Here is a 22,459-nt window from a genome sequence, read left to right on the forward strand (position 1 = left end):
TTGGCGTCACTTCTAACCGAGCGAATGAGCAGAGCAAAAGGTCAGAGTGAACGCAGCGCACAGCGGGGGATGAAAAAAGCAGCGAGAGTGAAGACACGAGGAGAAAAGCAGAGAGGAGGGTCCAGCAGAACAATGAGATGGAGAGCGGAGGAGGGTATGGTAAAAGGGTGAGGAGGAAAGCGGACTGCTCGTGGCAACCAGGCATGTAGCCAGCATGGACACAAAGTGCCGGCGTGGGTTTGGGACACACTTTGTACGTGGCGCCCGTTGCGGAATGTGCTCCATGTGAGCCATGCGTTCCTGTGTTCACGTTTTTTTTCTGTACAATGAGCGACACAACTGGTGGAAATGGTTTGTCTGCTGCTGTGGCTAAGCCAACTGCTCAAGCAGAGGCTCGGCACCGCCGCCGAGAGCACCCTGTCATTCAGAATAAAGTTATTTGCCACAATATATCGCGAATTCAGAAGACCTAAACAGCTGCGCTCAAAATTCGCATAAGGGAGTTTCGTATTCATCGGTGAAATTTCTTCTCTTTCTTTTTGTTTCCCGTTTATCATATGGAGGACGGTGAGGAAAAAGCCATCGAGAAATGGCTTGAAAGACCCTCAACCCCCGATATATGCTGTCTCTATCATAATGTATAAAGATGATAATTCAAATTGAAAATGACTTGATTTGCTAGTTGCCTTGACATACCAAAGCCGCAGCACAAAACAGATGACGGCACAAGAAGCATAAAACAGATGCCTCAGTGCTCGTAGAGTCTGTTCCACGTTTCTTGTGTCTTTGTCTTTCCTGCTCTACTGCTTTAGCATTCACCTTGAACAACAACAGCTTCCGTGGTGCCACATTTAAGCTGTTGTTGCCCATGTGTTATGCCCATTGTGCGTTCATTGCTAATGGCTTGAATGTGTTTGATGATAGCAAAATTTGAAGAGCTGCTGCCTGGTCATATTTTGCAGGTCATGCTTTGCTTTGGTGGTGCAACAACAGGCAGCATCTCTGGGTGAACAGCTTGAGACGCTGGACCATTTCCTGTCTGCCATGCTGGTAAGTGAGCAATGTGTCTCTGTTTATAACTCCACTGCCATGTTTCTGCAAAGTATACTTTTCATATTATGGGTTTACCGTAGACTGTGCTCGCATGCGTTTATCTTCAGCATATACTAGCAGTCTCTATACTGCCCACTACGTACTATGTTGCTGTTTCTCACATAATATTACTCTAACAAAATTTCATGGATTATGAAAGTAAAAACAGCACAACCACCCTTCCACCCCTCCAAACACAAATGGTCTGCTCCCATAGCTCTGCACCGTGCCACCCTCCGAAACATGAATGGACCATGCTAACTACACTGACAGCGCTGCCAGCGCTGCTCTCAGATTGCTCACTGGAGCCTCATTCTGCACAATTCTGTTAACGAATTAAGTTGCCTGTGCTTGTCTTTTTTTGTTGCAGCGAAGTCGTTCTTGGCCATGTGGTTTCTCAGCCTCGTTTCATTCGCCACCGAAACAGAAGATGCACGAAGTTGCCAGTGAAAAGAAAGCGCACTGCTATAGATTTGGAAATGAAGTGCTTCTACCTGATAAGGTGGTCATGTGAACATGCTTGCATTGGATAGCGACAGTGATGGCCACAATAGCAGCGCTGACACAGTAGGGCAGCCTGCCCCAACATTGTCCTCGCGGGAGGTCCTGTAAATGATTCGGTCCCTCATGGGCTTGTTTTCATGAGGGAGCCTCCACTTCACTACGTGGAGCACCTGGATGCCTATTACTCTAACAAAATTTCATGGATTATGAAAGCAAAGACAGCACAAAAACAGCAACAGACAGACAAAAGAAAAGAACACACACCACGAAGTGCTGTCTTTTCTTCTGTCTGTTGCCATTTTTGCACTGTTTTTACCTTCAGAAGACATGTTGAACCAACTACCCAAGCATTGCATGCTTCTGCAATTTCCGTGGATTATAGTTTTAGTTAATTGCAGGATTGAATCTGTTCAGATCTTGAGGCATGTACGGTTGCTGTAAAATGTTTATGTATCATGAGATCCGAGGAAGGGGTGAATATTTCTGCAGCCTCATGATGCAGCCTTGTACTTAGATTACAAGCCTGTACAAGCGTATGTGAACAACGTAGTGTGGTATAATTTTACTTCCTACAGTGACAAAGTGCTTGTAAATTCAACACTTTTTTTCAGGTACTGTGGTCCATAAGCTTTTGATGACTGTGCATGCAGTAATAACCCTGAGACTAAATAAGACTGGTTTTAAAACTTCCACCACCAAAACTTGCCACAAAGCACAACGGTGTTCTACATTATTTCGTCTTGCGCAGCAAAGGCAGTCTTTCTGAGAAAGTAATACATGGAACACCAATGTATTACATACCATAAGATGCCAACAAACTAAGACAGCAAGGATAGCATAGGACAAATTACATGTGCTTATTAATTGAATTATAGAAATGATAAGTTAATGGAAATGAAAGTGAATGAAGAAGTAAACTGGCCACAGGTGGGGCATGAACCCACGTCTTCGCATCTCTGCGGCTTCGTTTTCCCATCCACTTTCTGGAGTATTTATGTCTGTTTATCTACTAGAACTAAACTTGGGGTTACCTCATTCATTACATAGCGAGGCTTAGAATCCAGCAGCATCGATTCCTGCAGGTAGCTGTGTGGGTTTATTAGCAGTTGCTGCCACCCAAAAGATCATGTACATGTGACGCCTGCGACACAAAAGGATGTTCCACATCTGCCGTCAAGGCCATGAAGTGTGGCACTTGCTATCACTCCCAGGTTAACTTTAACTTTACCCTCTTATTCACTCTTGCATTGTTTGCTCTACAGTGCTGGGGTGAAGTGGAGGTCCAAGAGGAGTCCGAGGGAGGCCATCAGGTGCAGTCCACATTGCGAGTGCCACTCCAGGTGAGCAGGTGTTGCCAAAGTGGCCTGCACCGATTGAAACCTAGGCACACCCTTGAGCATGTCACGTGCTTAAATTAGAGTTCATAAAAAACATTAAAAAATTGAAGATGTCTGTGCAGCTTTTAGTAGCCACACATGACAAACGCAAGCAGCTGTTATGCCATAGTGATGATGCATTAGTAAACTCGGCATCCGAAGGACATATATTTTTTGCTTGTTCATACACCTAGCTTCAATGGTTCCTTGAACAGTGTACATTCATTTTCTCTGCTTCCGAAGACTTCTCGCAAAAAAGGAAGACTAGCTGTTCTTCTTTTGTTTTTCTCAGGAAAGTTACCCTGGCATGAAATCTTTCTAACATTCGCAAGGTCTTCAGATCATGGTACAATCCTTTGTCAGTGGTTTGAGAGACGTCACTTGTTCGTAGTTATAGGCATGCATGTACACTTCTGCTACTGCACATTGAAAGTGGTGCATGTGGAGCAGCAGCAGCAGCATGCCCGCCCTGACTGTGCAGGTGACAGTGCCACTGCAGGAGCTGCTGTTTGCCCTGTGCCTGCAGGTGAACAGGCTGTTTGGCCACTGCATGCCCAAGTGAGTGTCTGCTGTTGTTTAATCTGGGAAGAATCGATGCTGCTTCTTTTGTAACAAGATTGTTGGCACAACTGTTACGATGGTTCCCTCTCAAAATATGAATTTATTTATTTGTTTGTTTGTTTGTTTATTTATTTATTTATTTATTTATTTATTTATTTATTTATTTATTTATTTATTTATTTATTACAACTTAAGCCTATCAGGGCAGTTGTTGGGTGGTACAAAATGCAGTAAACACAATGCAAGATACTGGAACACGCAAGAATAAATTATAAAGCACTATGACTAAATTGAACATTAGTCAGTATGATTAGAAAATCCTGTAAAAGAAGCCATCACATTTCACCAGGAAGATTGTTCCACAATTCAATAGCTTGCATGAAAAAACAATACAATAATAAATCAGTGCAAGAGTGAAAAATTAAGTTTGTGGCTGTTTCTTGTTAATAGCATCATTGCAGGAGATAGGGGCAGTGCAGTAGCTTCAGATAAGCAAGGCGAACAAAAGCCTTAAACTTTCAACATAGTGCCACTCTGAAAGCGGGGTGAGTCTTAATCAAGCTAGGCAGAGAAGAAGGTAAGGAGTTCTAGTCATAACTGTGGTAAATAAAGTGAACAGCTTACTTTTGAACTGATTATACATCTTTAACCCTTCGACAGTCAGTGCCCTAAATATACAGCACTGTCTGTATGTCTGAAAAATTCGCAAAATTTTCAACTCTTTGTAGCCCAGCAAGTGCTCCCTGCGTGGATACAAGTAATTTTTTATTTGCTTCATTGTCTTTTGGTTTTCATTCCACTGCCTCTTTACACTGGCTTACATGATGGTTAGTTTTGGTTTTGTCTCGCGAGCTGTTTCTGTTTGTTGCGCTCCTAAAAATTTATGTCTATCTGGTTTCTAATCTCTCAAAGAGTCACTGCTAGATGCTCGCCCATCTGTTGCTCACAGGGGTGCAATTACGTCTAGTCAAAGGTGGGCACTAGTGTATACAAACAATGCCGCCGTATACAAACTATGCTGCCATGCCTGTGTTTCATTTCTCGGCACTCAGCTTGCGAAAGGTGATTGCCCCTCATTGGCAATGGAATGAACGATTACTGCAAGTTTCTGACTCGTTTGGTTTTTCTTACGGGCGCACAACCATCCAGTTTCCTTGCCTGTGCTCACATACACAATTCAATTAAGCTATGGACGTGTGAACTGGTTGCTCTGCTGTAAGCGATTCAAGTAGCAATTCCTCCAATGTGGACTGCTACCCAAGTGCCAAATCAGAATATATATATACAGTCTAACCCACTTGTAACAATACTCGGTTGCCACGAAAATTCCATTGTTATAACCAATAATTGTTATAACCAGGATACATGAAAAAAAAGCAAAATAGGGGGATGGCAGACTTACTGTGAGAAAACTAATGACTGGGAGGCCAGTACCTCTCCTCACCACCTTCCTCCATTGTGTTGACTCATTTAACAGTTGAACTCTGCTTCCTGCATGTTCCAATAATGTTTAACAAGCCACAGCTGTCGGCTTTCAGGAATGGTGCTGCTAATCAACTGCAAAGAGGGGTCAGGGGCAGCAAGTGCCATGCGAGCTCTGTCGAGGCATCGCTTTGGTGAAAATGCAAGAAAGTTGCTGCAGCAGGCCTCTCAGCTTGAGGAATCTGGAAAATATGCTGGGGAGAGATCGCCAGAACCATCTTGCCACACACTTCTCACTGGCTTGCACAAGAAAACCCCATGTCGATCAGCCTTGCTTTCTTTACGTGAAGCTTGCTGACATCCCTCTCCAAGGCATCCAGGTGCTTCAAGTAATGCAGCGGAAGGTCCCTTACGAAAACAAAGCCCTGGATGGACTGAGTCATCTGCAGGACCTCCTGCGAGGACAACGTTGTTCATCACTGCTGTCATTGCCGTCACTGTCACCGTCGCTGTCCAATGCAAGTACATTTGCTACAATTGGCTCATCAGTTAGAAGTTCTTATGTATTTAATGCGTCGTCCACATGTAGAAACCCTTCGAGTCCTGAAGCATCCCTGTCAACTGCGAACCAAAGTTCAGACATCACTTCGTCGGTGGGAGCTTCACAGGCTTCGTATAAGTCACTGCTGAAAGCATGCATTCCTAAAGCAGTTCAGCACCATAGAAGTGCTTACTTCAGACCATGCACCAAGGTGAAACTACACGGCCATCAATACATCTTCCGGTCTTCAGTTCTGGTTCTGCCCTGCTTGTCTGCATGGTCATGTTCATCAACAAGACTAACTTGTTCAGGACGCAGCGTGACCTTAAACTTGCCGATAACGCCAGCGTCCATGGGCTGCAAGCCTGCAGTCTTGTTCGGCGGCAGGAAAAAATTCACCGATGATTACAATAGTCCCCAATGCGAAATTTGAGCGCCACTATATACGTGTTTTCATTTCTCAATATTGTTACGCAAAAAGATGCAGACGAAAAGCTATATACAAGTATATTTACGAGGAAATACACTGCACTTGGCCAAGAGGCAACAGCCCGCGCTAGCCTCTTATCGTCGTCGTTGTCTTTTCACTGCTCGCCTCTTTGTCATCGCAAATACTGTTCCGTAGCAATATAATGGCTGGTGCGGACACTCTGTCTCGTGCAGTACGTTGCAAACGGAGTGAAGTGTGGCGCAACTGCCTAGCTAATCGTGATGCGTGGGCGTGATTCACGGCAGCCGTTGCAGACAGACCTCTGCTCATGCAGTGCTTTGTTTCCATACAGACGATGTTAACATCAAGTCCCAAGCCCTTCTTACTTTTCTAAACAGTCTTGGAACCCTTCCTCCAGAAGTACTGCTAGGGCAGTCATTGGGATCACTTTATATCCCTCAGGTTCGAGAGTGCACTCCTGTAAGGTGCCTTTCCATTTTTGTGAACAGCCAGGAATTGCACGGGCTTATGTCCGGAGACTAGGGATGTTTATGAACCACTGAAATCCTGTGCCCTGCTAAGAAAGACGGAATCATGTGAGCTGCACGAACAGGGGCACTATCCTGCAGTTGCCTGATCTACCAATTTCTCTGTCAAATTTCTGGGTAAAATTTTACTAGCACTTGCTACATACTCAAATCATCTTTAAATGGCATTCATTGCATCTTTGTTGCTATACCTAGCTGTGCAACTTCTCTGACAGTAAGTTGATGATCTCTCCTTATAGTGGTCCACACTTCATTAACAATCGCATCATCATGGCTTGTTGAAGGCCTTCCATAACGTTGCTCTCATCGTCACGGATGTTTTGCCTTTTTTTTAACATTTTGAATTATAAGCAAATTGTACTTCTTGCCTCAAACATTTACGTTTTTATTTTATTTGAAATGTAAGCATTGTTACCCACATTAAGTCAGCATCAGGTTTATTAACACAAAAGGCGGGTTACAAACTAATGACATGTGGGAGGAGGCTCTGGGATTTAGTGGCTGTAATGAGACTTCTTGTACAAGGTATAATAAGAATGCATATAGCAGTTGCAACATGTAATGTGAAGAAAAGTGAAAAATAAGCAAACATACAATTAGTTGTGAACTATATTACTATAAATATGAGCTAAAGATAAATATAATGTCAAAGACATTGAGAAGTTGTGTGCAAAACAATAGAAAACATTATACCATACTGGAAATGAAAAGCAAGAATTACACTCCACTGATTTCAAGAAATTAATATAATGAAAATACATAAAGCATATGTTTAAAGTAGGTGCAATATAAAGCACTACTAACAGATTATTATTATTATTATTATTATTATTATTATTATTATTATTATTATTATTATTATTATTATTATTATTGTTGTTGTTGTTGTTGTTGTTGTTGTTGTTGTCATATACGTACATGCTCTCTTTTGCCATGTGATTTACTACATTGTCAGCGCTTGCCTCACAATGTGTCTAATGCCTCAGTGGCCTCTTTTTTTTACCTCGTACATTTTAATGTTCTTGGTGCATTGCATTTACACATATTTTACATGAATCATTTTCCATTTCTTCATTCACTTTCCCTTAGGTTTGTATCTTTAACTGTAGAAAAATTTTTTTTGATTGTACTTGCTCACTAATCTTATGTTCATTTTCGGTTTACCTTACCTTTGTCGATGGATATGAGCTTGCTTTAGAAACTTTCCATACCCTTTGCTATGTGCCAAAATTATGGCAAAATTGTTTTTCTGTACTTGCAAATTTTTCTTTTGTCTCTGTATAACTTATTTATTAAAAGTTGTGCATTATATTTTCATTAGATTACCTGTGTGCCAGTATTAAAACCTCATGCTTTATTTCCGTGCACAAAATTGGTTATTTTTATTGAATTGAAGCCATTGTAGCGCAAAGAAAAGGACAGGACGTCCTTGCACCACAATGGCTTCAATACATATCAACTAACTCGCCCAAGATAGTTTTACTACTATCTTTATTGACTCATGCATTGTCCGTGTTTTTTCTCCATTTTTCAGTTGTGAATTCATTGTGGCTTTTGTTGATTGTAACCTATTTATTTTCATAATTTTCGTTTTCTATTTCATCTATAGACCTTCTATTTCATCGTTTTCTTTCATCGTGTAGCACCCATTTTATGTGTCATCTTTTTATCCTACTTTGACCACGCACTACAATGTGTTTTCACTTCATCTCATCCTAATGTTCTTAAAGTTTTTAGATACGTTGACGATTTTTTACTTGTTATTGACAATAGATGCCCCTTGCCATGCCATGAAATGGTTGAGCAGCTTTTAGATGTTTTTAGAGCAAACGCAAAAGGACTTACTTTTACTAACGAGCTTCTGAAGGACAGTTCGTTGCAGTTTTTAGACCATAACCTAACACTTAAGAGTGATCACATTTGCTGTGCATACCTCCCTCGAGGTAAAAAAGAATTGCTACAATATGACTCAGTGCACTCTAAGACTGTGAAGTGTGGAATCGCCTTACTTTGCCTGGAATCGGCTCTGCGCAAGTCATGTGTGCATGTAATGCAGGCGAGTTTTTTCCATCAACTTGAGAGACTTCAAAAAGCAGGCTACCCTCAGTCTGTCTTAAATGCCGTGGTCGAGTCCCTCCTACAGAAGCTGAAAACTACCGCTGCGAGTGGGAAAACGCACTCGAAGGAAAGGGAGCGAGTAAAGCCAGAAGCAGTACCTTATGTGCACCGTGTGAGCCATAACCTCAAGAAGGTTGCTACCAGATATGGCATTCCGGTTGTCTTTTCGGCTCCCAACAAGTTAGCTCAATTGCGCCCCCGGATCACACGCGAGGGGCTGCGGGGCTGCCAGAAGCAGCACGCCAAACATTTCAGGGACTGCGTTGAAGGGGTGGTCTACGAAATACCCCTAGATTGCGGCAAGTCATACGTCGGGCAAACGGGACGTTGCATTAATGACAGACTGAGGGAGCACGCTAATAGCATCGGCAAGAGTGAGAACGCGCATCTTCCTGTGCACTGTAAAGCCTGTTGTTGTAGGCCATGCTTTGAACGAGTATTGATTCTTGGCAGAAGTAGGGACCAAACTGCAAGGGAGTTGTTGGAAGCGTTTTATATTAAAAAGAAAGGGTCTGATTGTGTCAGCGATACATCTATCGTATTATATTCCGCAGAAATGTGCTTCATACAAAGTATGTTATCATGACCACGTTGTTCTGTCACACCTTGGCTCCCTGCGCATGAGCGGAAGTTGTATTTTCTTCTATACGTTTGTTCAGGCTGTCATTAAACAGTTGGTAGTTTGGCGCTTCACTGTCTCTCTTTCTTCTGTCCCTTTTCCAGTAATGTATTTTGCGCCACAAAGTATACCTAGGAAATCTAAGCACCAACTGGCCCAAGAAGTTCTTTATAGCCTTAATTAAGCTTTTTATCTTGCTGCAACAAATTATTAACCAAGTGCCTCTTTTAAAAATTTGTGTAATAATTAATGTTTCCAATGTGAAGTGCAGACAAGAACATGAAAGAGAATGCCCTGGGTTTGCTTCTATCTGCTTTTTCGTGTTAGTTGTGGACTTTGTTTCAAAAAACTTTTTTGCCATGTTTTATTGTCACTGTACTTTTATTGTAATGGCTTTTCATGTGCCGCATAAGCAACAATTTATTTATATTCTGGGGTATTACTTGCAAAAACCACAATATGATTATGAGGCACGCCATAGTAGGAACCAGATTAATTTTGACCACCTGGAATTCTTTACTGTGCAGCTAACCTAAGTACACAGGTGCTTTTGCATTTCGCCCCCATCACGATATGGCCACCGTGGCATAGAATCGAACCCACGTCCTAGAGCTTAGCAGCTCAACAGCTTAAACCCTAAGCTACCACTGCGGGTAAACCAACATTTCAATGCATGTACACACCAGATTTTCCATGTGATCGCCCACTACAAGGGGCAAGGCACCAATATTAACCATCATCATCAACCAATATTCTCCAGCGTGCCCAGGGCGGGCCTGGTCACGCACACGCCGGCCCTGGCTAAGCTTTACTATGAATGCCCGGGTTAAGCCTGGGACTGGCCGGGGCTTGGAACCACGAGCCCGTGCCAGGCCTGGGCTAAGCTCAGTCTTGTATGCGCAGGCCCGGGACAGGCCCTGGCTTGGTATCACTGGCCCGGGCTGGAATTAGGCTTCATTAAGTGACCTTTAGCACATTATTATTATTATTATTATTATTATTATTATTATTATTATTATTATTATTATTATTATTATTATTATTATTATTAATGTTTATGTATTATAAAAGTATGCCAGGCAGCATTCCATGTTTTCTGCACATCCTTGTCACATTAGACTGTCCTATGGCTCGATTCCAAAAAAAAACATGTAAGTATTTTGCCTGTATGGACATATTTTAGAATTCATTCCCTTTGTTTTATATATATGTAGATAATCACATTGTATAATTAACTCACATCTACACCTGCGTCCTCATTTTGTTTCTCTATTTTCTCTATCTATCGTTTGTTTCTCTATCTCACATTGTTTCATCGACCACATTGATCTTCTCTGTACATTAGGTCTTGCATATTACTTTTTAAGTGCACCAGTACGAAGGCCCTGCAGCTGTTCCTGGGTAGTATAATAAATATTTGGTAGATTATTGTTATTATGATCATCATCATCAATTAACATAGACAATATGTTAACATCGATTCTGTCAAAAGCCTTCCATCTCCATAGAGCTAACACAGACACTCCCATTACCTACCTTCACCTGTAGACGCAACAAATTGGATGTCATTTTTCTTCACAAATTAACACATGGAAAGCAAGTGCTGCTCACACTTGCTTTCTAATGTGCACTCTTGCATTCCGCAGAAAGGCACAAGGAAACAGTGCGTCTTTCAGCCTTCAGATTCTTGTGACCCTCTATCTAGAGTGCAGGCGACATATAATGTCCACTCAGAGTGCCTGAATATCTTCATGCCTAATTTTAATATTTTCCTGAAAGGAGTTGCAGAGGAATTTAAATAACTGAACAAAAACTCTCATATCTGTTGTGTGTTACGTCATTCTGTAATCCTTTCTTCTGTTTCTCCACTTTTGCTTTGTATTCTCTTCGTGTACACATTTTATGCTCAGTTAAAGTTTGTATTCACAAAATTCTTCTTCTTTTTTTATGTGTGCGTGCGAGCTTGCATTGTTCTTCCTGTGTGTTGTTTTGCTGAGTGCACCAGCACCAAGACCCTCGATGTTGTTTCTGGCCACTTTAATAAACACCTTTGATTTATTATTATTATTATTATTATTATTATTATTATTATTATTATTATTATTATTATTATTATTATTATTATTACATAGGGTACAATAAATGAAAAGCATTAAGTATTGAAAATAACTTAGTTTTAGTAGGCACAGACAAAAAAGATATGTGTTAAGGCTTACGCAGAGTTTGACGGGGAGACACATCTTAGATGACATCGGAATAACCTACGAAGCACAGCACGGAGCGCGGAGAGACACCCCAAGGAAAATAAGGGAACACCTATCAATACCCCCACTCCCCAGAAACATGCACCCGGAGTTTCACCAAGATCGAAGAAACGCACAAGCGAGAGCTCTCCACAAAAGATTCCGTGATGCCAGGGACATGGTCTATGTGGACGCGGCGGAGTACGCAAATGGACAGAGTATGTCGATAGTTGCTACGAGTCTAGAGGGTGACTGCAGAGTTAGTGGGACGGTGAAAACATGGAAGGCAGAGGTGGCGGAGGAAGCTGCCTTAGCACTGGCAATAGCCTCCACGGAAGCCAACATCGTAGTAAGCGACTGCAAGACAGCAGTCAAGAACTATGGAAAAGGAAGAATCTCGCCGGAAGCACTCAGAATTTTAAACAACTTTCGTGAAGATCGCGACATTCACATTATATGGGCACCCGCACACTCCTCCCTTCCCGGGAACGAAATAGCGCACAACCTGGCTCGAGAACTGACAGGCCGAGCAGGTGACACGCAACAAATACTGGGAACGGAGAGAGACCGGATGACCAGCTTTAACGAGATCACCAAACACTATAAATTGGCAAGGGCCCATTTCCCCCCGGCACACTCCTCGTTAAATAGACGGCAAGCGACGGCATGGCGCCTCTTACAAACAGATACATATCCGAACCCGGTAGCCTACCACCGCTACTACCCGGACCTTTACACGGATAGATGTAGATTCTGTGAAGAAAGGGCGGACCTACAACACATGGTATGGGCTTGTCCTCGTACACCCATACAGAATAAAATAATTAAAACCAGAGAGTAGTGGGAGACCGCGTTGCTCAGCTGTGCACCGGAAGACCAACGCAAGGCAATCCAGCAGGCCGAAGATGCCGCCAGGGCCCAAGGGCTCGAGGCCGTCATTTAGGTAGAGGCCTAGGTCTCAAATCTGCTGTGCACAAATAAAGTTTATTCCTCCTCCTCCTCCTTAGGTTTGTGCAAATACAGCATAATGTCTAACCTTACTTTAACAAAGTCTCATGTGACAGAAAAATGCCTTTGTTACTCTAAATATTTGTTATAAGTATGTGTTTTTTACATGCTTGTATTGGCAAAAAATATTTTAGATTAATTTTTTTTATATCCGGTAGTTTGTTATATGGAGATTTGAATAGTAGTTCCCTGGCGTGCACCTCTCTCAGGGCCATCCAGTCTGAAGTTGGCCAGCTGCTGGTGTCCCACCTGGAGCCAGCTTACTTGCACTCGTGCCAGGCCTTAGTGACTCAGCAGTTGCCGCCTGCTCTGTGCCAGACCTGGGCTCTGCAACTGCTCATGGACTTGCAGGTTCTTAACCTGCTCTTCCAGGTATGCTGCACACCATTGCGCCAATAAGTCATGTACAAGCTGTGCTGCTGGCTGTAAAAGGTCGTTGGTGTAAGTGCTTCGCTTAATGACTCGTACTGTCTCCCACTCGGAGGCGCTCACTTTTCAAATTCAGCTTCTGGAACATTCAGCACACCACGGAAACAAGTGCACTGAATGTTGCCTGATACAAAGATATGAAAAGAAAAAATGCATTATAATGTGCTATCTGGACAAAATACTATTAGCAGAAAGTGATTAATTGTAGCTTGAGTACTTTGCAATTCTTTGTCACTTTTGAAATGCCATCTCTACGTGCCTAACCTAAAGGTGACACTGTTAGTGATGCTTATTCTGATATGTGTGAGTGTTTTACACTAACTTGAAGTACCCTAAAAGTAGGACTACGGTATATTATTATTTCTGGTTGACTAATGTTGTCCTCCACAAAAGGTACTATTTTTTGTTTTGCAAGAAAGAGCGTTTACATTTTTTGTATTTGGCTTTATTGTTCGCTCAAATAGGTTTTCTTTTGCATATTTTATTGATGAATAAATGCTTGTGGATTGAGCACAGGTAATCTTATGATGTTATGGTGAAAGGCTATATTTTTTGTTGTTCAGTGCCACAAAGCTCGTTTAGTACCTGTCACCCTCACTGCTGTATATGCCAGCCACACTAACTAACTGCTCTTGCCTTCTAACTTCCTGCTCTTGCCTTCAACAGAGGTGCTACTACAGAGACCATGCTTGGTTCAAGGAAAGTATATGCCCCGCTTAAGAAAGGGAAGCCTGCACAGCCTGAGATAGAAGTGCACTGTTGCTTCTGTTTCACACAGAAGTCCTCACTCTGGCTCTCTCCTTGTACCCTCCAGGGTGATGTGCTGAGCAATGCTCGAGCAGCCGTTGAAGCCCAGGTCGACCCTTTTGACTTGGACGTCCTGCTACCACACCTGGCACGTCAGGCAAACTTGGCAGCCCAGCAGACCTCGGTGAGTGCCAGCCATTGCTACAGAGGGACGCTAAAGAGAAATAATTGTTGTGTTAGTAAATATTAAATTAAGTATAGCTGTATTAGTAAATTATGCTTTTGCTTGGCAGAACAGCCATTCCTACTACGAGAAAATGCTTGGCAAGCCAGAAAAGATGCAAAAACAATATACGTACAAACGGCAACACTGCCCTGAGGTAGTTTCTGCACCAACTTGCCATGATGTCGCAGATTGTGATAGCATCTACTAAAGTCCACTTAAATGTTTATCATTGAGGAAGGACTGTATTGCTTTCTAAAAGAAGGACTCAACTTGCAAGTTTCAAGAATTCTTGCTGCATCAGGACAGCTAAAAAAAAAAAAGAATACTTTGTTGTGTCACACTAGCACACCTGCACCAAGAGTTCGACATGACATTCCTTTAATAGAAGTTTGGCCTTCATTTTCATTGCTCCTAATCAATATTTTTCTATCAAATGAATTAGAAACAGAGCTTTGGAAGAACACCAGTCTAGACTGATGTGGTGTTGCTCTTTAATAAATGCTTTAGTGGAGTAATTAGTGCCAGAAAGCAACATAATGCGGCCGACGACTCAGCTTCTTCAACCACAGCTCTAGAACTCTGCCATGTTCATTCTTTGCATGAGGCTAGCGTGCTCCTTGAGTAAAGATGCTGCGCAGATGCCTTTTGCACTTTGTTAAAGGGGCTGTCTGTGAAAAGTCAACATTTTTTTGATGGCACACGTGCAGCTTCTGCTAGGCCTCTGTCTTAGCGATGGGGTCGGCCGCTGCCTCGTGTTGGGATCGGCCCCGTCGGGTAACAGGGCACCTCCCACCTCGCCTGTGGTGGTGCCCGTGCTCGCTGCTGGAACTCCACGCTTCCCCCTGTTGCCCACACTGTCAAGGTTTCTTGACGAGAGTCCGCTAGCCCATCAGGCCACTGCCGGCAGTGGCCCTGGTAGCAGCAGCAGCTTGGCGACACCAACTCCACCACCTAAGGTAGGTTCACTCAACCATTCATTTTTTACTGCGAGGTGGGAGAGCTCCACAATGGTTTTGTAGAGCCAAGAAAGAGTACGCTTCCTCGATGTCATCTGAAGGTGTCGAGTGGTTTGAAGTTCTCTCCGAAAAGCCAATTTCCTTTTCCGTTCTTCACTAATTGAAACCCATCGGGTCTCCTTGGCCACCCTCCAACATAGGATACACTCGTATTCTTCATGATTCTCAGCAGCCTGATATCTTTGTTGGGTGGCAGTGTTTCACTCCAGGGCCTCCAAGCACAGCTTGACATCCTGCTGCTCCTTGCAGGCACGTGGCGAATCATGCATTTTGATGAGACAGGCCTCACAAGCGTCGGCTGTCTTCTTGGTGTGGTTGGTGCATGCCTTGGCAAGATGAGCTTCACATGTGCTGGCACTCTCACTGGCCCATTGGTTGCATGCAGCCTTGGCACTTGCATTGCAATTGCATTTCCTTTCTTCAGTGTCGACTATTGTCTTGCCACATGCCAACATGTTGCCGTTACGAACCCCTCACATACTGCGAGACTCGCATGGATGGTGGCTCTCCGCTTTCCCTGTCTCGTAGAGCCAGGTCTCCTCCATCCTGAACTTGGGCATTTGGCATCGGCATGTCAGAGGGCAACGATGACACAGGCACTCAGATACCACCTCATTTATTTTTATATCCTTACGTGCTGACTACTGCTACATTCTCTCAGCACGTAGAGGTATTATTTGATAGCATTTTCCTGTTCAATTAACCAACCGTTTTTTTTTTTCTGGAAGTGGTTACAAGATAATCTCAGATATACCGATCCCATGTGAAGCCAGCTAAGAAGACCTCGTCTTCAAAAACATATGTGCAAAAAAAAAAATGGCTATGTTAAAGAAGTTTGGCAATTTTCATTTACTTTTTCAGTAAAAAACATTTGAGATTTAAAAGGTTAAAGACCAGCTGCAACAAAATTTCACTTTGGCTAAGCTTTAGCATATGTCACTGAAGCATTCTCGGCAAAGCCACAGGGCTGGTAGTTGTATAGTTTTTTTGTTAATAGCCTTTTGACAGCTCCTGAGTAGACTACTTATGTACCTAGTGGTTGTCACTTTGACGTACGGCAAGTATCAGCATGCTGCCTCCGAGATATTTCAGTGCCCTGCGGGCAATCACAGGTGCCGCCTTATCTCTGAGGTCATGCGGAGGAGCCACACATTCTAGGTTATGCGTCGCTTCCAGCGAGTGGTGAAGGCAGCATTATTTCAGTTTAGGCATTGAAAACAGCTATTTTTGCGAGTGCACCTAGTTGGGTGAGGTGGTTTAGTATGACAATGATGTAAATGCGCTTAAAAGACATGTATGATAGGTAAAGACATGCTAGCAATATGCATTATGTGCATCTTGTCGTTGCCTATCGTCCACGTCTATTAAGCACATTTACATTGTCATATTTTTGTGAGTTTTTCATGATGCTTCAGCTCATATTTTAATGCCAAGTTCTGCACGGAAGCTCCTCTATATGCATACTAGTGTAATAAACTAGGCATGCGAGGCATTCATGTGTTAAAAAGGTTTGAGACCAAGCCAGTTGGTGATCATGTTCTTACAAATCGCAGCTCACACGGGGATAAAGACAAATGATGGAACCTTTCCAAGGTAGACTAGTGGTTTTGGCGTTGTGGTACAAAGCCCAAAGACAAGGGATCAAATCCTGTCCGTGGCAGCCTCATGTTGTTGGGCACGAAATGCAAAAACGCTCGTGTACCATGGATTGGGTGCATGTTAAACAAGCCCAGGTGGTCAAAATTAATCTGGAGTTCCCCACTGCAGCGTGCCTCACAATCGTACAGTGGTTTTGGCACGTAGGACCCCAGAATTTAATTTGTTATGAAATGGCAAAGGCAAGTGCTAATGTTTATTGGGCCTGTTGGTATGCCATAATAAATATGTTTTGAATATTGCAAGTGCGCAACAAGAATACAGAAGACAGAGTGCTAGCGCTGTCTTTTGTTGTATTCTTCTCACGCCCTTCCACTATCCATGGCTTTTGTGCTGACCTCCAACTGTTTCTTTATTTCCAGAAAGTAACATCTATGTAGTATATGCACACACCTGACTTCATAATCACACGAAAAAGAGAGAAATAAATTCTGATAACAAGTACGTGTCTACGTGCCGACTGGGAAACATCATAAGTGGGTGCGCGCCACTTTCCACGCATTTTTAATATGACAAGTCTTTTTGCAAAAGAGAAATAGGAGGCTTGCTAACAGTGCCATCTTTAGCAATTTCCACTGCTTCGATAATAGTTCGTTTGATCATTCATGCACCTTCTGATTACTCTGGTATAGTCAAACCTCGATATAATGAACTTCATTATAATAAAATTCGCTATATAATGAAGTATTTACCTTCTGTAACTTCTTGTCCACAGATAGAACACCATATATTTAGAACCTCAGTATAACGAAGCGTTTGTACACAATTTCAGTACAACAAAATTTCACTGCCACTGTGAAGGAATATTGGGACAATAAATGGGAAACATCTGTGGACGCATGTGGTCAAATGGTTTAATTACAAGCGGCTGCTTGCTACCAAGAGGGATTGTCGAAGTGGAGCAGTGTCATGTTCCGTATGTTTTGTCATGTTCCAAACAAAAGCTTTTTGTTTGGTTCTCGGAGACACCCAACAACCCTTTAAGAGGAAGCTTTAGCTCGGGTACGCCTCTCTAAATACATGTAGTAGTAGCAGTAGTAATAGTAGTAGTAGTAGTAGTAGTAGTAGTAGTAGTAGTAGTAGTAGTAGTAGTAGTAGTAGTAGCAGTAGTTGCAGTAGTAAGTGCTTTATTTCCCATAAACAGCATACATTTGAATATGGATAGGCCTTGAGGAAAAAAGCTGCGTAAGCAGCTTGACTAAGTCCTAAAACCAGTTTTATGGCAGCAGCAGGAGGAACAACACTGAATGAGGAATGGCAACAATAAAGCAGAATTAGAAGAATGAAATAATGCAACAGAAACAAACACAAAAAATGATAAACGTACCAATGCAAGTTACTTAGCATACATAGTATTAAGAAATCGGCAGTATGGCGAGAGAAAAAAAAATACGACACTCATGCGTACTAATAATAGATGATGCAGCAATAATAATTATATGAACTACTGAACGAAGACTGTAAGACATTCATATTATCTGCGATCAGTGTGTTGAGCAGGACAGGCAGGATATAACCAATCATTTGCTTTCCTGAATTAGTTCGCAGGTATGTTACATACCAGTATTCTGAAGATCTTGTTTGATAATGGCGTATGTTCTGTTTAAGGTTAGCTGTGGAACGGATATAACAATTATTCTATTTACACTCCCTAATGTATGCACAGACTAACCTGTAGTTTTATAAACTATGCACTTTGTGTATTTTCAGTTCTTGAAACAGAGGTTCACTTGGGGAGACCCATGGTACATCACGCATCACACCGAGAATTTTTTCCTGAATGATGAATATACTACCCATATTTGTGGCAGTTGTGGTGCTCCAGACAAGGCAGCAATAATTCAGATGACTGATAAAAAGGGAGTTATGTATGAGCATTTTTACATTGCGTGGAAGGTACCTAAGGGAGGAAATCAGTCCAACTATCTGTGAAAGTTTAGTGACAAGTGATAATATGTGACTATTCCATGACTTATCGTGGTCAAAAATGATCCCTGGGCTGTTTACTGTAAAAGGAGAATTCGTTTTTCTCGGCAACCACTGCGCCAAGTTTGACAAGATTTGTTGCACTTAAAAGAAAAACTTGGAATCTAGTGTCTGTTGGTTTCGAATTCTTGATTTAGGTCGTCAATTTTTTATTAGAAAGTGGCAAAAATCGAAAATTTTCAGAAAACGAAACTATCAAATTTACAACTCTGTAACTCGGCAATAAAAAATGATATCCCAATTACGTGATTTGCAAGTAATGGTAAATCTTAAAGTGTGCAAAATTGATATGTTGCACATGAATCTAAAAAAATGTAGTAACATAGAAATACAGTTTTTGCGGAACCCTCGTACAAAATGTAACAAATTCACGTAAGATATAAAATGACATATCAAATTTGTCCGCTTTCAATGATCTAGTGGATGACATTTACAGAACCGCGATGTCTGTTCTTGATGCAGAGCTATCAATTTGTGAACTTCGTACTTCTATGTTTTTTGAAACTTCCATATCTTTGAAAATCTTTTTAACAAAATTCAAGCCCTAAATCGAAATTCCGCTTCCAACAGTCTCTAGAATTTAACTTTCTCTCTCAAATGCGACAAATTTTATTAAAATCGCTCTAGGTGTTATCTCAGGAAAACGTTTTTGCATTTTACATGTATTTGAATAGGCCATGTGGGAGTTAGACCCAAGCTCTCTTCCTCTTAACCCCCAAATAATTGCGGAAAAACATGCCAAATTTCGAAAAATTTTTTGTCATAATTTTTGCTGTGTCAATCTCATTACTGTAAACATTGTGTAAATATATTACTTGATTAATTTATAGTTAGAATAACAACAGTTAAAAGGAAAAGAAAGTGAAGCTGTGCTTGAGGGCAAATTTCCCTTGATGCCGACTATAACTCGTATTTGGCAGTGGGAGAAACAGAACATTGGGCTGAGCAACTGTGACTCATCATTGGCAATACTGGTACAACTGCCCATGGCGAGTACAGCCCTAGATCGGGGCTTAATGGATTGAGGGACCTGCGCATTTGCCCATCTGCTCCCAACAGGTTGATGAAGATCTGTAGGTTGACATGCATAAGTAAAAAAAGAAGAGAGAAAGACAAATTGCAATATAAAGCACAGAAGTAGGTCAATAGATGGTTGCAAAAGAGTGGTATATGATATTCCCCTTTCATGTGGCAAAAAATACAATGGGCAAATGAGCAGGTGCCTTAACATGCATCTCCAACAACACAAAGAAAAAGTGTGGAAAAGAAGAGACAGCTATTTAGTGCTACGTTGTTTGGATTGTGGATGAATTACCCTCTTTAAATATACCAGAGTAGATGGAAGGCGCGTCAATGATCAAACTGGATTAATTGGCCAAGGGTGACGCCGTTAGCAAGTCTTCCATTGCTCTTTTGTAAAAACAGATATCATATTTCGGGCGTGTGGAAAGCAGTGCGCCCAATTCGGGTGTTTCACAGTCTGCATGTAGATAAGGATTAGTTACCCTTTTGCTCATGACTATGAAATCGTGTGTGCATGCTATAGTCAGCGCTTGTCTTTGTTGTTTCTTGTTTGTCCCGGTGTGCACTGTAATTTGTAGTGACATACATCTGTTAATTCAAAGTTTATCACAGTGATAAAAAAGTGGGAGGGAAGTATGGCCCACAGATCAAGCTTGTTAAACTTGAATGCAGATTCCTAGGGCTCCTGAGAGCGAAATAAGGAAACCCATACATGTGTTATGAAAGTTATCCCACATATTTTATGGTATTGTGGCATGATTCGCTTTCCTGTCCTTTGCTTGTCTCTCATTTTTGCATTTTCATGAGCCATGATTATTCTCTATTATAGTGCTACTAAAGTTTTCCTTTCTTCCTCAGAGTTCCTCGGGGCCTGATCTTGCTGCAGCTGCAGCATCTCTGACAGCCAGCCAGTCAACACCAACCTTCAGTGCCTTACCCTCATTCTATGAGAAAATGGCCACTAGCATGCGATCTTCCTGGTTTGGACCCATGTGATGCAGTCCAGCCTTGTTCTGTATAATATAGATCTATATAATTGTAAAAAATAAACAGACTGCAGCAGGCTGATGTGCATCTGCTTCTTGTCTTGACTGTTGTTCCTCCCACTTTTTGCACGCACAACCGTTAAGAGAAGATTGCTGATCTCTCATCCATCTGATTAGGCTCAAGGTAATCAGCATCTGTCTCTTAAGTACAGTTCAATTATACATGCAGCTGAAACTTAATGAGAGCCCGACAAATTTAGTAGCAACTAGGTGCAGTAGCAAGTATGTGAATCTGGCACATTTTTGGAAACTGAAGGGCACAAAGAAATTGTGCCACCTCAGTTTGCTCTTGGCAATAAACAAGGGGTGGTTTGTAGCAATCCTCTTGTGTATGTTTGCTTCCATTATAATTATATAGGCCAAGAGAGACTTCTGTTCTCATGCAAAGTAAAATTCTCATGGAACAGCTCCTGCCCACATGTATTTGATGTACTGGGCCACTTTGTTCGATGTCTGTGGAGTGAGCCAGTTGACCAAGACTACAGGTGCTCGGAACATCACATGTGAGATATTGATGCTTGTGTGGCAGCTGTTATGTACGCACAGGCCCAGATGCCACGTATTATCTGGTGAGTAGGCATGTGTTCTAGAATATTGTCATTGAAGTGAAGTGAACTGGGAAAACTGGGGACAGAATTATGCAGAATGTTACAGGTGTAATTCGGTGCATCCAGCACAGCAGAGAATAGAAAGGGCTGGCTTTACTCTGTGAAGCAGAAGTAAAATTACATCAACATGTTCGTGTTACAGGAAAAAATAGGAATGGTAGCCAGAGAATGCACAATGAACAGGGCAGTCAACGCTTTCACAGTTGTTAAGAGTGTGGCATGCATTTTTGTTCATTTTTACATTGTGCCTTACTTTATCACTTCATTGATAACATTTTTCATGAGTCATTAATGCATTATTTAGTACAATATTCCTGTAGTCTGTATTATCCTTACTGATGGCCCTACCTGAAGCAGCAAGGAATATAGGCTTGCTTGCTTTCTTTTTTATGCGAAGCATATTACAAGAGCTCAACCCAGCTCCTCAGGTGCGGCGGTGTCGCCTTCAATACCATGTGACACCGTGACGTCACGATAGAGGAGAAACGGCGCTCCAACTCACGCCGTCGCGGTGGTATATAAGCAGCTGCGCTTGCCTCTGCTAGACACTCACGAGGTGAGATGCCTCCTGGAGACAGAGCTGCTCGTTGGAATGAGAAGCGAAGGTTGCGGCGTGCTACAGATACTGATTTTCTAGGTGGCTTTGGCTCAACTCTTGCAAGATGGGCTGGGTGGGAATCGAACCAGGGTCTCCGGAGTGTGAGACGGAGACGCTACCACTGAGCCACGAGTGCGATGCTTCAAAGCGGTACAAAAGCGCCTCTAGTGAATGCGGTGTTGCCTTAGAAACGAGCCGTTTCTAAGGCTCAGACGTGCGTCGCTTGCTCAGGCGCACATTTCGTTGCCGCGCTGAACGCTGCGTTGCTCGACGCTCACCGCGTCCAATGCGGGGCGCGTAGTCGCTGTGCCGTAGCTCATTGTCTTACACCCCTTGGCGGGTCGACGGGAACGCTGTCGCGTTCCACTCTTGAAGGCGAAGCAGAGTAACGCATGAGTTGTTTCTTCGTCTAGCCGAACCAAATATAGCCAAGCAACAGCAGTTCACCAAGCTAAACAGTGGTTCAACAACTAAAATAAAGGCTAGTATGCTTCGCATCCTGGGCTTAACCTTAGCTAAGCCACAGCCATTTTTCTTCTCCACCATACGCTTATTGGTTACAGTGCAGCTTTCGTGGGCAGATGTGTAATCTGGCATAAATGTCATATCTTGATGTGAAAACAGTGAGGGCGTAGCAAAGCTAATGATTGGGCAAGTTGGTT

At 42.4% G+C, this 22,459-nt stretch overlaps 1 protein-coding gene across 3 annotated transcripts in view; it reads left to right on the plus strand.

Annotated features, from left to right (window-relative positions):
- Cog1 (conserved oligomeric Golgi complex subunit 1) overlaps positions 1 to 20,636 on the plus strand; it is a 78,080-nt gene extending 57,444 nt beyond the window's left edge. Inside the window, exons 19-26 of one of the 3 annotated variants that reach the window (XM_065438927.2) lie at positions 963 to 1,050; positions 2,859 to 2,936; positions 3,454 to 3,530; positions 12,672 to 12,834; positions 13,558 to 13,588; positions 13,704 to 13,822; positions 14,572 to 14,820; positions 20,404 to 20,636. In XM_065438927.2, coding sequence (XP_065294999.2) covers positions 963 to 1,050; positions 2,859 to 2,936; positions 3,454 to 3,530; positions 12,672 to 12,834; positions 13,558 to 13,588; positions 13,704 to 13,822; positions 14,572 to 14,820; positions 20,404 to 20,541 — 943 coding nt within the window. In that variant the 3' untranslated portion in view covers positions 20,542 to 20,636. Of the gene's footprint in view, positions 1 to 962; positions 1,051 to 2,858; positions 2,937 to 3,453; positions 3,531 to 5,071; positions 5,859 to 12,671; positions 12,835 to 13,557; positions 13,589 to 13,703; positions 13,823 to 14,571; positions 14,821 to 20,403 lie in introns of those variants that run through there. The other 2 variants (XM_065438928.2, XM_065438929.2) reach the window with 2 other exon arrangements.
- The last annotated feature ends 1,823 nt before the right edge of the window (positions 20,637 to 22,459 follow it).

Source organism: Dermacentor albipictus, chromosome 1, assembly GCF_038994185.2.
Source record: "Dermacentor albipictus isolate Rhodes 1998 colony chromosome 1, USDA_Dalb.pri_finalv2, whole genome shotgun sequence".
In the NCBI taxonomy this organism is placed as follows: Eukaryota; Metazoa; Arthropoda; class Arachnida; order Ixodida; family Ixodidae; genus Dermacentor; species Dermacentor albipictus.